The 12,781-nt window shown below is 55.5% G+C and overlaps 1 protein-coding gene across 1 annotated transcript; it reads left to right on the top strand.

The window, feature by feature from the left end:
- The first annotated feature begins 349 nt into the window (after positions 1-349).
- ARL5C (ARF like GTPase 5C) lies at positions 350-12,381 on the top strand. The gene is made up of 6 exons (XM_077806197.1): positions 350-462; positions 3,812-3,872; positions 4,826-4,973; positions 7,099-7,182; positions 8,247-8,398; positions 10,642-12,381. The coding sequence occupies exons 1-6, from the start codon at positions 417-419 to the stop codon at positions 10,688-10,690; spliced, it is 540 nt and encodes a 179-aa protein (XP_077662323.1). The 5' UTR covers positions 350-416; the 3' UTR covers positions 10,691-12,381.
- Positions 12,382-12,781: the final 400 nt, after the last annotated feature.

Raw genomic sequence — 12,781 nt, 5'->3', positions numbered from 1 at the left:
AGGAAGTGGGGCTAGTATGGACTTGGGACCCCCAGGCTGCGGGTGGAAGGGGAAGCGAGTGGGGCTGGCATGGGGCTGGGACCCCCAGGCTGGGGGTGGGAAGGGGAAGCGAGTGGGGCTGGCATGGGGCTGGGACCCCCAGGCTGGGGGGGGGAAGGGGAAGGAGTGGGGCTGGCATGGGCCTGGGACCCCCAGGCTAGGGAGGGAATGGGGCTAGCTAGAATTTCCTCTCTGCAACCAGCATCAAAAACCATCACCCCCCTCCCCGCACTCGGTGCGCAGCGGCCCCATGGGAAAACCCCCCAGGGGGCGGGGCCAGGCCCGCGCGCTGACGTCACGGGCGGAGGCTATAACTGGGGGCGGGCGCGCGGCCCGGCCAGTAGCTGCAGGCGGCGGGTTCGCGGCGCGGCGGCGCCATGGGGCAGCTGTTCGCCAAGCTCATGAGCATCTTCGGCAGCCAGGGTAAGGGCCCCCCGGGGGGACCCTCTCGCCCCATTATTCCCCCCCCCGGTCCAGATTCGCGCAGCAAAGGGGGCCTGCCTGGGACCCTCCACCCCTCCGTGCACCCGGGGGGCTGGGAAGGCTGGGGGGTGTAGGTAGGGGGCCGCTGGGGGAAGGGGGTTGGGGGTGTAGGTGGGGGGCCGCTGGGGGAAGGGGGTTGGGGGGTGTAGGTGGGGGGCGGCTGGGGGAAGGGGGTTGGGGGTGTAGGTGGGGGGCGGCTGGGGGAAGGGGGTTGGGGGTGTAGGTGGGGGGCGGCTGGGGGAAGGGGGTTGGGGGTGTAGGTGGGGGGCGGCTGGGGGAAGGGGGTTGGGGGTGTAGGTGGGGGGCGGCTGGGGGAAGGGGGTTGGGGGTGTAGGTGGGGGGCGGCTGGGGGAAGGGGGTTGGGGGTGTAGGTGGGGGGCGGCTGGGGGAAGGGGGTTGGGGGTGTAGGTGGGGGGCGGCTGGGGGAAGGGGGTTGGGGGCTGCTTGGGAAAGGGGCCTGGGGAAGTGGGGGCGGCTGGGGGAAGGGGGTTGGGGGCTGCTTGGGAAAGGGGCCTGGGGAAGTGGGGGCGGCTGGGGGAAGGGGGTTGGGGGCTGCTTGGGAAAGGGGCCTGGGGAAGTGGGGGCGGCTGGGGGAAGGGGGTTGGGGGTGTAGATTGGGGTGGAAGGGGGTTGGAGGATCTAGGTGTGGATCCAGGCTGCTGGGGGGGCATAGTTGGGGGCTGCTTGGGAAAGGGTCCTGGGGAAGTGGGGGGGGGGCTGTGGGAGTAGTTGGGGGTGTAGATTGGGGGGCTGCTGGGGGAAGGGGTCGGGGGGAAGACTGCAGGGGGTGGGCAGAGGGCTGGGGAAGGGGGTTGTGGGTGGGGCAGGGGGCTGAGCTGAACAACAGATGGAAGAAGAAAGTTTCTTGCAATAAGGAGCCCAGAGAAAACAAAGGAACTGGGGGGCGGGAGCCCATCTGCTCTGGGGGGCTCAGCAGTTGGCCTCCATGGGAAAGGCTCCCCTCCTTCTGGGGCCTGCTTTTAACACTGGGGCAGAAAGGAGGAGCTGGGGCTGAAAGCTGCCTTCTGGGGGATTTTAGACATGGGTCTCTTCACCCTGCGGGTTGTATCTGAAATCACCCCATAACACTTCTCTGGGGGGGGCAGGCCTGGGCCTGGGCCCCAGGTGGAAGATTTGGGGCTTTGCCAGGAACAGAACACTACCCATAAAGGTCGTTCCCCCCCCCCCCCCGCCCTCCCTGCTGGGGGAGCTGGGATTTGACCCGCTTTCCCCACCCTGGCTTTGCGCTGCTCTGGCTGCTCTCACTTTCCTGCCCTGTGGGCTGCCCCTGTCCTGCAGCCAGGGTGGGACTGAGAACAGCCTCTCTTCCCCGGGCGCTCCAAACTCTGGCCGGCCATACTTCTGGCCTAGGCTTCCAGACAATGCAACAGCGCGGCCCATTGTGTGGGCGTCTGGTCTGGAGAGAAAACAGCTTCTTTTGATTGTGAGCGGAGCCCAGAGGGGGAGATGGCTGTGCCGTCAGTTTCCTTCCCTTCCCCTGGAGTCCCGCGCTGCACGCACGCCCTCCCCCCACAGAAATTATTTTTACTCTGGGATTGATGTGCCTGCCAGGATTTTTCCTGACTGAAGCCGTTTCAGTTCAGAGCCACTGATCTGTGCAGAAGCCTTTTCTCCTCTAGATCAGTGGTTCTCAACCAGGGGTCTGGGGCCCCTGGTGGGACCGTGAGCAGGTTTCGGGGGGGGACTGCCAAGCAGGGCCAGCATTAGATTTGCTGGGGCCCAGGGCAGAAAGCTGAAGCAGCCCCCACCACCTGGGGCTGAAGCTAAAGCCTGAGCAACTTCGCTTTGTGGCCCCTGTGGCATGGGGCCCGGGCAGTTGCCCTGCTTGCTACCCCCGAACGCTGACTTTTGTATGCAGAAAACCAGTTGTGGCACAGGTGGGCCGTGGAGTTTTTCTAGCATGTTTGGGGGGGGAGAGGGGGGGAGCCGCTTGGAAAGGAACAGGTTGAGAACCCCTGCTCTAGATCCTTCGCCTCTCCTGCATGCAGGGGCTGGGTGCCCCTTACATCACAGCTGTTCCCAGATGTTGCACGGTCACCCTACTGTGACGCTCACATTTCATACACTGAGCAATTCGTGCCCAAGGATAGGTGTCCTGCCTCTCTCTCTTTCCCCCTCCCCACTGCCAGCTCCACAACCGCCACTCTCAATTCACAGGCTTGGTTACACACTCAGACTCCAGCGGAGGAACGTGTGTTGGGGAACTTTGCTTCCAAAGGGTTTTGCTTTGGCTGGGGATGGATTCTGGAGAGCACCAAGATCCGGGGGTAAAGTGAAGCATGGGATGGAGGGAGTTTGGAGGAGATGTTCCATTTGCACCAAAGCGTAGCATTCCCTTTGCTACATTGCAGATGGTCCCTCTGTTTCCATGGAGTCGGGCTTATTGGCCTCTTGGCTGGGTTTTTCTTCTTTTCTGCTTCAAAAAAAAAAGATCAAAACCCCTAGTGGATTTGTAAATGTCTGTCTGTCTCAGACGTGGCTGTCTATGATCCTTCTCTGGCCCCCATCACCACAATAGCTGTATTCATCCCCCGACTCCCCTGGAGGGAAGGCAGCGCTGTGGTCCCCGTTCTAAGCTAAATGCTAAATGGCTTTACTCGGGGGCCGGGGTGGGGGTGTTGGCAGAGCAGGGAATTGAACCCAGGTCTCCAAGTCCTAGGCTAGACTCTAACCACAGCACCCACCATCCTTCCTGTTAAACTAGTTAACATTTATCTTGCAATAGCATCTAGATGCTCCACTGTCCTAGGTGCTGCGCAGACACAGCATAAGAGAGAGTCCTTGCCCCAAAGAGCTTACAGTATAAACATACAAGACAACATGGGAGGGAAACTGAGGCATGGAGCGGAGACATGACTGGCCCAAAGCTACACAGCAGATCAGTGGCAGGGCTGGATCCCAGTCCAGTGCTCTATCTACTAGATCTTTGGAAACTCAGTCCCTCTTTAGCCACAGTGCTATTCCAGATGTGCTCCCTGCGGTGATCCCAGCACAGCATAGACGGGAGCCTTGGAATCTCGTGCCGCTCGGCTCATGGATTTTTATGCCCTTTGTGTTTAAAACGCTGCTGCTCAGCACCCCCTTTCCGCTTGTCCCTGATCAGAACCAACCTGCTCATGGAAAGCCATCTGATTTTCCAAGTGTTGGGCGGGAGGATGGGAAGCTGGCGGGGTGAAGAAGCTGGGTTACACCCCGGGTTGGCAGGATTGGCTGGGTTTCTCTGCCTGACTGCTAGTGTCCTTCTCATCCTGACTCTTTGGTTCTACAGAGCACAAGGTGATCATTGTTGGCCTGGACAATGCAGGGAAGACCACCATCCTCTACCAGTTGTGAGTATTCCCATCCCTTCATCTCCCATTCAGAGTCAAACCGCCAGCCAGATGGCTGAGTGGGGAGATGATGTATTCCTGCCCAACCCCCCTGCTGCAGAGCCTCCCCCAGCAGGCAGCAAATGGTCGGAGCAAAACAAGGATGCCTGAATCCCATCTTCGCATTCCAGAAGGCAACCGGGTTAGCATGAAATCAGCAAGGGGGGTGGGGCTCCACGGGGGGAGGCCAGAAGCCTAGTCTGAAGTTGTTTCTATTAAGCCTAGAGGCCCCAGCTGAGATCAGGGGCCCATTGTGCCAGGCGCTGTACAAACCCATAGTAGGAGACTGATCCAAGTACAGTAGAATCTCAGAGTTACGAACTGACCGGTCAACCACACATACCTCATTTGGAACCAGAAGTACGCAATCAGGCAGCAGCAGAGACCAAAAAAACCAAATACAGTAAATACAGTGCAATGTTGAGGTAAACATAAACTACCTCATGCCAAAAAAAAAAAAAATTTGAGGAGGTAAGGAAACTGTTTCCAGTAAGGTGGCTAAAAGCAGCATTGTTCTTCTGCGTTGTAAAGTTTCAAAGCTGTATTCAGTCAACGTTCAGTTGTAAACTTTTGAAAGAACCATAACGTTTTGTTCAGAGTTAGAAACAACCTCCATTCCCATAACTCTGAGGTTCTACTGTAGATGACAAAGGGTGGGAGGAGGGGAGTATTACATGTGGGAAATTGAGGTAGAGAGATACTAAGTCACTTGCCCAAGGCGTCTGTGTCAGAGCAGGGAATTGAACCCAGGTCTCTAGGATCCCCATCCAGGGCCTTAATCCCAAGGCCATCCTGGTTCCATGCTCATTTGCTTCTTGCTAAGCACCTGGTGTGCCCCAGTCGAGGGGGCAAGGAAGGGTCCGGCGTTGGGTTATGCTGGGGCGGCTCTGACACCTGGCCTGTGCCTCCCACAGCCTCATGAACGAGGTGGTGCACACGTCACCCACCATCGGCAGCAACGTGGAGGAGATCATCCTGAGGAAGACCCACTTCCTGATGTGGGACATCGGGGGGCAGGAGACACTGCGGTCCACGTGGAACACCTACTACTCCAACACAGAGGTAAGGGGCCGGGTGGGAGGAGCAGCACCATCTCGCTCCCCTCCCAGGCTGGCTGCGATGGCCCTGTGATGCTCGCCTGGGCTTGATTTGCTTGGCAGATTGGAGAAGCTGGTGGATTTCTTGTAGTTACAGAGGAAGGGAGAAGCTGATTGGCCCCGATGGCTACCAGATGAGTGCGCAGATGCCCCTCAGCCCCGACCCACAGCCCGCCCTGCTATTCCAGTGCTGGGACCCCTGCATGCAGCTCTGCTGATGCCCCTTCATCCTGACCCGCAGCTCCCTGCTATCTCTGTGTTAGGGTAGCCTCCCGCAACTCAACCAATGCAGAGCCATCCCGACCCACACCACCCCTTTCCTGTTGTATTCTTGGGGACCTGCCAGTGCACCTCGGTCCTGACAGGCAGTCCCCCTGTTACTCTAGTCCTTGATCCATAACCAAGCAGTTCCATGTGCTACCCTCTGAGCAAGAGGCTAGCTGACCTCCTCCCTTGCTTTCTCTGCCATGCCTCCTCCTCACACCACAGCCCAGTGTCTGGGATTCCCCTGCTTTGGGATGTGCTCCGGTTGTGGGCACCCGGCAGCAGCTGTCTCTGCTCCAAGAGGTGCTGGGAGCAGGGATGAGTGGCCTCACGCAGACAGGCACTGTTAAATTTCCACTGGGAAAGCTGATTTGATCAGGTTCTGTTGCTATTGCAGACTCTTACACTTGTATAGCAGCATCAGATGGGATTTTCATAGGCGACCAAATCCCCTTGGGTTTGCGTTCCTAATTCCCCACGGGTACTCTGGCAACTCCAGCTTAAGCGCCTGATCCTGCATAGCAATGCTTACTCGAGCGATCACTTCCATTGATGTTAATGGGGCTCCTTGTTGGGAGTAAAGGTGGCAGGATCGAACCCTTCCGTTGTAACTTGATGTTGAATATTGCGCTGCTCCTTTAAGAATGGAGAGGGTGGCTTTGGAGAGTGAACAGATTTTCACTAGGGCAGGAAGCAGGTGGGAATTTGGGGGGGGAAGGACCCGGGGGGGTGCTGCTTCTCTAAACAGGGTGGGTTTTCCCTTTTTGTCGCAGCTTGTTTTGAATGGGATTAAAATACTGTCCCGGAGGGAAGAGCACCCTGGCAAAGATCCCCAGCTGTTTTGGCAGCGCAGAGAGAGGCAGGGATCTGAGTTCAAACACGTCCTTTGTCTTTCCTGCCTGGCCAGCATTCCTGACATAACTCGAGCTGGAATTTCTCTCCCGCTGCCGTTCGGGTTTTGTTTCGCGACTTGGAACAGGTCTTGCCCAAGCAGCAAGAGTGCAAGATTGCTGTTAACTTTCCACCAGCTCCAAAGCCCCGAGCCAATCGAGTTTGGCTGTGACATTACTATGAATTATTTGTACTGCGGTAGCACCTAGGACCCCGTGTGCTAGGTGCTGTACAGCCAAAGAACAAATGTTGGCTTGGCCATTAATGAATGGCTTCCGCGGGGAATCAGTGTGATTCCTGGTTACCATTGAAAGTTAGTCCAAGGGAAGCTCTTAATTATTTGTATTCCAGGAAGGGCTAGAGGGGCCAATGGTTGGGGCATCATTGTGCTAGGCGCTGTACATGTACATAGTGGGACAGTTCCTGCGCCAATGAGCTGTAATGTACAGACAGGCCAATCTTGGGAGAAAGAATTATTCTCCACAGATGGGAAAACTGAGGCACAGAGGGGTTGCGACTTGGCCAGGGTCACCCAGGGCATCTGCGGCAGAGGCAGGAATTGAACCCAGGTCTCCCGAGTCCCAGCCCAAGGCCACGCTTCCTGTCAAATGATTGTTTCACTTCCTTGGAGTCACTGGTGTCATGCCAGTTCTCCAGTCCTCCGCAGAGCTTCTCAGGCTAGACGTGAGCTGAATTTCTGATGTAAAATAGCAGCTGGAGGACATGTTTGTGCAGCATCTAGCGCAGCAGGGTCCGGCTCCTTGGCTAGGGCTCCTAAGGGTTCCGGTAATAACCTGATAAATAATGTGCTGTGCCAAAGGGCCCGAGCTGGCTTCTGCTCCACGTGCAGCTCTTGAGCCAGGCCTCAGATGTTAGCCCAGGACTGGGGTGTTTGATCGACATCTGCTCTTTCCACCCCCCCTTTCCCCTTCCAGTTTGTCATCCTGGTGATCGACAGCACCGACCGCGAGCGACTGACGGTGACGAAAGAGGAGCTGTACAAGATGCTGGCCCACGAGGTGAGTTTGCGGCAGCGTCACCCTTCGTGGCCACGGCCTCATGTCCAGAGTAAAGCCGCTTTTGTCTAGTGAGTTGGAGGCAGATCCCTGAGCGATGTTGCTGGGAACTGTGCGACGCTCCGTCCCTGTCAAGAGGGCCTGATGCGTTAGCGGCAGGGTACCCAGCTGTTTCAGGCACAAGGCCCCAGCCGTCCGTAGCACGGAGCCCTAGCTGCGTTATCCCCCGTGCTCTGTAGAAATCCCTGGGTTCGTTTTGCAGGTAGCCACTCTGCTCAGTGTCTCCATATTGCCCACCTAGGGACTGATGGCTCATAAAGCAGCACCTCTCCTTCCTTCGGGTGCTGAGCGTCACACGAAACAAGTTTGTCGAGACTCAGTCCAGTTCTGACTAGCGTCCGCATTGCAATTGATCCATTCAGAATGGGGTTTAAGGAGTGTTCTGGTTTATTATAGTTGCACCGAGAGACCCCAGCTGAGATCAGGACCCCATTGTGCCAGGCGCCTACAGACCCAGTGCAGACGAGGTCACAGTCTAAATAGCCACAGGGTGGAAGGGGAAACGGAGGAAGTGACTCGCACAGTGTCACGTAGCAGATCTGTGGCAGAGCCGGAAACAGAACCCGGGTGTCCTGACTCCCAGCCCAGTGCCCGGCCCACATGGTCACTGGCCACACTGTGGTGGCTGGATTCATCTGGCCCTTGTCACTCTAGTATCAGTGCGCAGGGCTCAGGTTAACCAGAGCCCTTCAGGGTCCCTACGGTTGCCAGCCCGGCACCTCTAACAAGTGTGCCGATCTCCTGATCTTTTAATAAATTGGGAGCCTCTGTGGTGGTTTATTCCAGTGCTGGGGGTGGAGGCTGAGGTTCCTCCAGTGCCAGGAACCTCAGCCAGCGATTGTATTAGGAACCCAGGCTGGTGTAATGTCTCTTGTCCCAAGCTGTACCACCTTGGTACCTGCACTGCTTCCCTGCCCCTTAGCAGCACCATTGGGCTGGGGGATGTTTGTGTCGGGGGGATCTGAATGGAGTGGGGAGAAGGTTAATGGTGGGATCTCTCTCCCCAGGACCTGCAGAATGCGGCAGTCTTGATATTTGCCAACAAGCAGGATGTAAAGAACTCCATGACTACCTCTGAGATCTCCAAGTTCCTAACCCTCAGCTCCATCAAGGACCACCCATGGCACATCCAGGGCTGCTGCGCCCTCACGGGAGAGGGGTGAGTGCACCACAGAGTAAACTAAGCTGCCCCTTTTGGTGCTTAAGTGTCCTGTGGAACTCTGTCCCACAAGACAGAAGTGAGGCACAGAGCTTAATGGCATTTAGCAAAGGGTTAGGGGTATGGCTGAAAATTTTCTGTCTACACTGGTTTTGGTGGAGAATTGGATTTTTGGTTAAAGGATACTTTTGAAAAGTGTCTGCTTTACGCCTGAACTACATCTCCCATGAGGCACCTGGGCGGCTTTTCCAATTTGAAGTATTTTGGTAATTTAATTGCTGCTGAAAATATACTTTCCATGGGGAGAAACCCCAGAAGCAGCTCTAGGTGGAGACATACAGATAATCAGCACATCTGCTGTCTTGTTAGGCTGCATAGGACTATCTAAGGGCTAGAACCCTCCTGTGCCAAGCCATGAGCTGCTTTCTCCTGTAATTGTTCGCTAGGGGGTTTCTTGTAGCTTCCAGTTCTGGCAGGAGACTGGGCTAGACGGACAGCACAGCAGTTCCTGTGGGCTCCCTTCTTCCCTGGCTTGGCCCGGGTGTTTGGAGGCACCTTGCAGCTGATTAGCTGGGGAAGTGCTTGGCTTGTGGATACTCATGTAATGATCTACTCTGGCTCTACCGGGGGTCGCTCTGTCCTCTCTTATCCTTCAAATGGATCCCAACCCCCTGTGTGTATTTACATGAGCCTGGTGCACCCCCAAAAGGCCCGACAGCCTGACCGGCACTCACCCAACGACAAGCATCGGGCTGTCCTGCTGGCTCCACAGATCCGTAGCACTGAGTTTGGGAAAGAAGTCAATAGAAAGTCAGGTGATTCCTGTAACTGACTAGAGTTGCTGGGGCCCAGCAGAGCTGGCGCTGGAGGGGAGATTCTGGCCGCACAGACGTAGGCAGGGTCCCCACACTCACGGCCTGGGCAAACGCATTCCCAGCCCTGACCTGCAACCACTTGCGTCTAAATGTTCTGGCCACCTCTAAGTGTCTGTCGTGTGCAGCTGGCATCCTTTTACCTGTGAGGCGCTGGGTGTAGTGGTTAGAGCAGGGGACTGAACTGGGACTCCAGCGATCATCTGTTGTGAGGGGAGTGGGGTCTAGTGGTTAGTGTAGAGGGCTGGGAGTCAGGACTCCTGGGTTCCATCTCCATGTCTGGGAGGGAAAGGGGAGTAGTGGTTAGCACAGAGGGATTCCTGGGTGCTCTCTCAGCTCTGTGCCTGAGCGAGTGTGACTGTGTGCAAGGCACTTTACCTCTGACTCAGTTTCTCCATCAGTAAAGTAGGAGCCGCTCCTAGGAGTTCGTCACTTTATTTTTTCCAACCTCTTTGAACACCTCAAACAAAAGGCGAAAGCCTTGTCTCTGCCCGGAGTGCTCAGGTAGTGTGACTCACGCAGCCAGTATGCTCCCAGCATCAGCTGTGCTGGCTTCGTGTTAACACCCTGGGAATAGATGCCAGGGGGCATGACAAGTGTTTGCTCAGTTTGCGCAGACGCACGCTCCGGGGGCAGGTGCGCCTGTCTGGGTCGCCTCCTGGCGGGCAGGCACTGGTGACTGGTGCTCACTGAGCTGCAGGCTGAGTAGCTGGGGCTGGGTTAACCAATGACTCACTGCTCAGATGAAACTTAATCCACCTTGTCTCTAGCCTCTTGTCTCACCCCCCCAGCCTATAAAGGGGCCCTGCCTTTCTCTGTTCTCCTCAAGGCCTTTCCATAGCAGGAGGTTGACTCAGCTGTGACTGTGGGATAATCAGGGACTTCTCAGCACCTGGGAACCAGTGTCTCCCCCAAAGAGGAGCCTGTTCAGAGGCACTGGCTGCTGCTGTTTGCTTTGCCAATGATAAGGACACCCTGGACAGTCCTTGGGGGACTGCTGTGTGGAGAGCCAGGGGCTGGAGCTGCTTGCATTGTATTGAAACAGAGGCAGCGTGATCTAGTGGTTAGAGCAAGAGGGGGTTGGGTTAGGATCTATGGGTTCTGCTTTCAGCTCTGGGGAGGCAGTGCATGTAGCAGTTAGAGCTGGGAGTGGGGTTCTGTGTCTGACTTTGCAAGGGGAGTGGGATCCAGTGGTTAGAGCAGGGGGACTGGCAGCCAGGTTTCCTGGGTTCTCTTCCCAGCTCTTGCTAAGCCGTGCAGGCCAATCACATCCTTGCCGCTGGCCTCAGTTTCCCCATTGTGTAACCCTCTGGCAGGTGGTATCAGTGCAGAGCGTGGTTATTAATGCGCGTTCTCTCTCCATTCATGCAGCCTGCCAGCTGGCTTGGAGTGGATGAAGTCTCGAGTAGCTGCCAACTGACACATCTGACCAGACATGACGGAACAGTGCAAAGCTCTCAAACATCTTATTTATTTTTTTATACCTGTGAGTTTCAGCCTGGACTTTCCTTCTAAAGCAGCTGAAGCTGGGATTTTGTACGGACAGTGTATTTCAGAGCCCGGGTCAGCGTGGGAACTGGTCCCTCCTGGATTGCATGTCCGGAAGGAATCTGGATCATATCTACTGCGTGGAAGGGTCCGTTCTGGATCGTGTCTCTGCGGGGAATCGGTTCTGGGTCCTCTTTCTTCTGGATCACATCTGCAGAGAGGGAAACCAACAGGAAGAAATCTCTTCGCTCCAGGCCGGCACTTCAGTAAAAGCTGGAACAAAGAAGCCTGGTGCCTGGGAATTTTACGCACACGCAGGCCCAGTGCAGCTCCCAGCAGATTTACCGATAAGCTATGAAAGGAAGAACCTCACCCTCCGGAATCCAGTTAACAGAAAATGCCTTAGGTCTTCAGATGGGGGCTGGGGATAAACTTTGCTAGAGGGCAGGGGAGGGGGGTGACCTTTAAACCCCAGCTCCCCTCTGAGCGGCGCTGCCTATGCTCTTCTCCAAACTTGGGTGGTGTTTGGGGCGAGGATCCGAAACCTTGGGGACGCTAACGTTTCCCAGGATTTGCTCTCCAATCATCCCTGGGTTGCTCAGCGATGCATTGACCAGCGCACACTGGATGTTTCCTGCCATTGGTGCTTTCCCTTGGTCCGTCAGATCAAGGCCTTGAACATCTTGTATTTTATATTTTTTAACCCAAGCAGGAAAGGGCCGGCTCTGTGGCTCTGTTCCTGAGTATTTCTCTCTTCTGCCACGGCCCTGGAGCAAGAACACAGATCTGGATTCGGGCCCCTCCTCCAGTGCTGTTGGAGGGCAGGGATTCAGTGAGGGTGGGGAAATACGAATGAGTGGGAAGAACTGCCCCAGCCACACCCCAGGGAGCAAACTTTGCCCTTTCACAATGGTTCATTCCCATCTCTTCCACCAGAAGCCACTAATGGGCCTGGCCTAGCAGGGCCAGATCCAAGCACCGCTCGATCCGTGTGGGACCTGGCATCGGGACCAAATCCAAACCCTGGATCCGGACTCAGGGATGTTTGGGTCTGACCTATCCAGCCCGTGTCCCGTTTCTACTGAAGATCGAGTCTCACTCCAGAGGCAGCAGAAGCTGATGGTCAGGGATACCCACCTGGGTTCTGCTTTAGCAGACTCGTGGGGAATGACTTAACTCTTCTGTACCTCAGTTTCCCCCTTTGGCAAGTGCTTGCCTTTGTAGAGTGACCTGGAATCCCTGGATGTGAAGGATGCTGGATAAGCACAAAGGACTGGGGGTGGGGGGTGTCACTATCAGGGGTTCCATGTTCTCTGGTGCAATGCTCTAAACTGGTGTGACCCCAAAACCCACTGGAAAGTTGCCTGTTGAATCCATTGGGCTCTGGATCAGCCCCTTAACGAATCTTCTTCAGTTAAGTGCTTTTAACTAATTAAACTTGTCCCATGAATTTGCATTTGCACAGGCCCCCCTGCTGGGCTCTGAGGAGTGGGACAGCTCATTACAGCTTCCTGCCTTGGGCTCCGATGGGGGTTTTTACGATTTCTGGGATGATCCCTTTGACTCTCCAGTTCTGTATTTTTTTATAAAACTCGTGTCTTGTATTTTATACCTGATTAAAGGCTCCACTATTTAATTTTTTGCACAATCAGGGTCTTGTCTTTTATTAGTAGCTTTTCCATCCTTGTGAATAAGGTACTGGGCTGGGATCCAGGAGATTTGGGTTTAATTCCTAACTCTACCACAGACTGCCTGTGAGATCCTGGGCAAGTCAATTAGGCCCAGATCCTAAAAGGAGTTTAGGCACCTAACTTCCATGGATTCAGTTGGAGTTAGGTGCCTAAATATCTTTGAGGATCTGGACCTCAGTTCCTCCATCTGTGAAATGGGTATAAAAAACCCTTCCTTCCTTCCTACAACTTGATCCCTATGTGTTGATTTTTCTTTATATATTGTGCTCATCACAATGACATTGGAGCCCCTTCCAGTAGTGCGTTAAGCAATATGACTAATGTCTGTCACG

Source organism: Eretmochelys imbricata, chromosome 27 (assembly GCF_965152235.1).
Source record: "Eretmochelys imbricata isolate rEreImb1 chromosome 27, rEreImb1.hap1, whole genome shotgun sequence".
Lineage (NCBI taxonomy): Eukaryota > Metazoa > Chordata > Testudines > Cheloniidae > Eretmochelys > Eretmochelys imbricata.
This window is presented reverse-complemented; position numbering and strand designations above follow the sequence as displayed.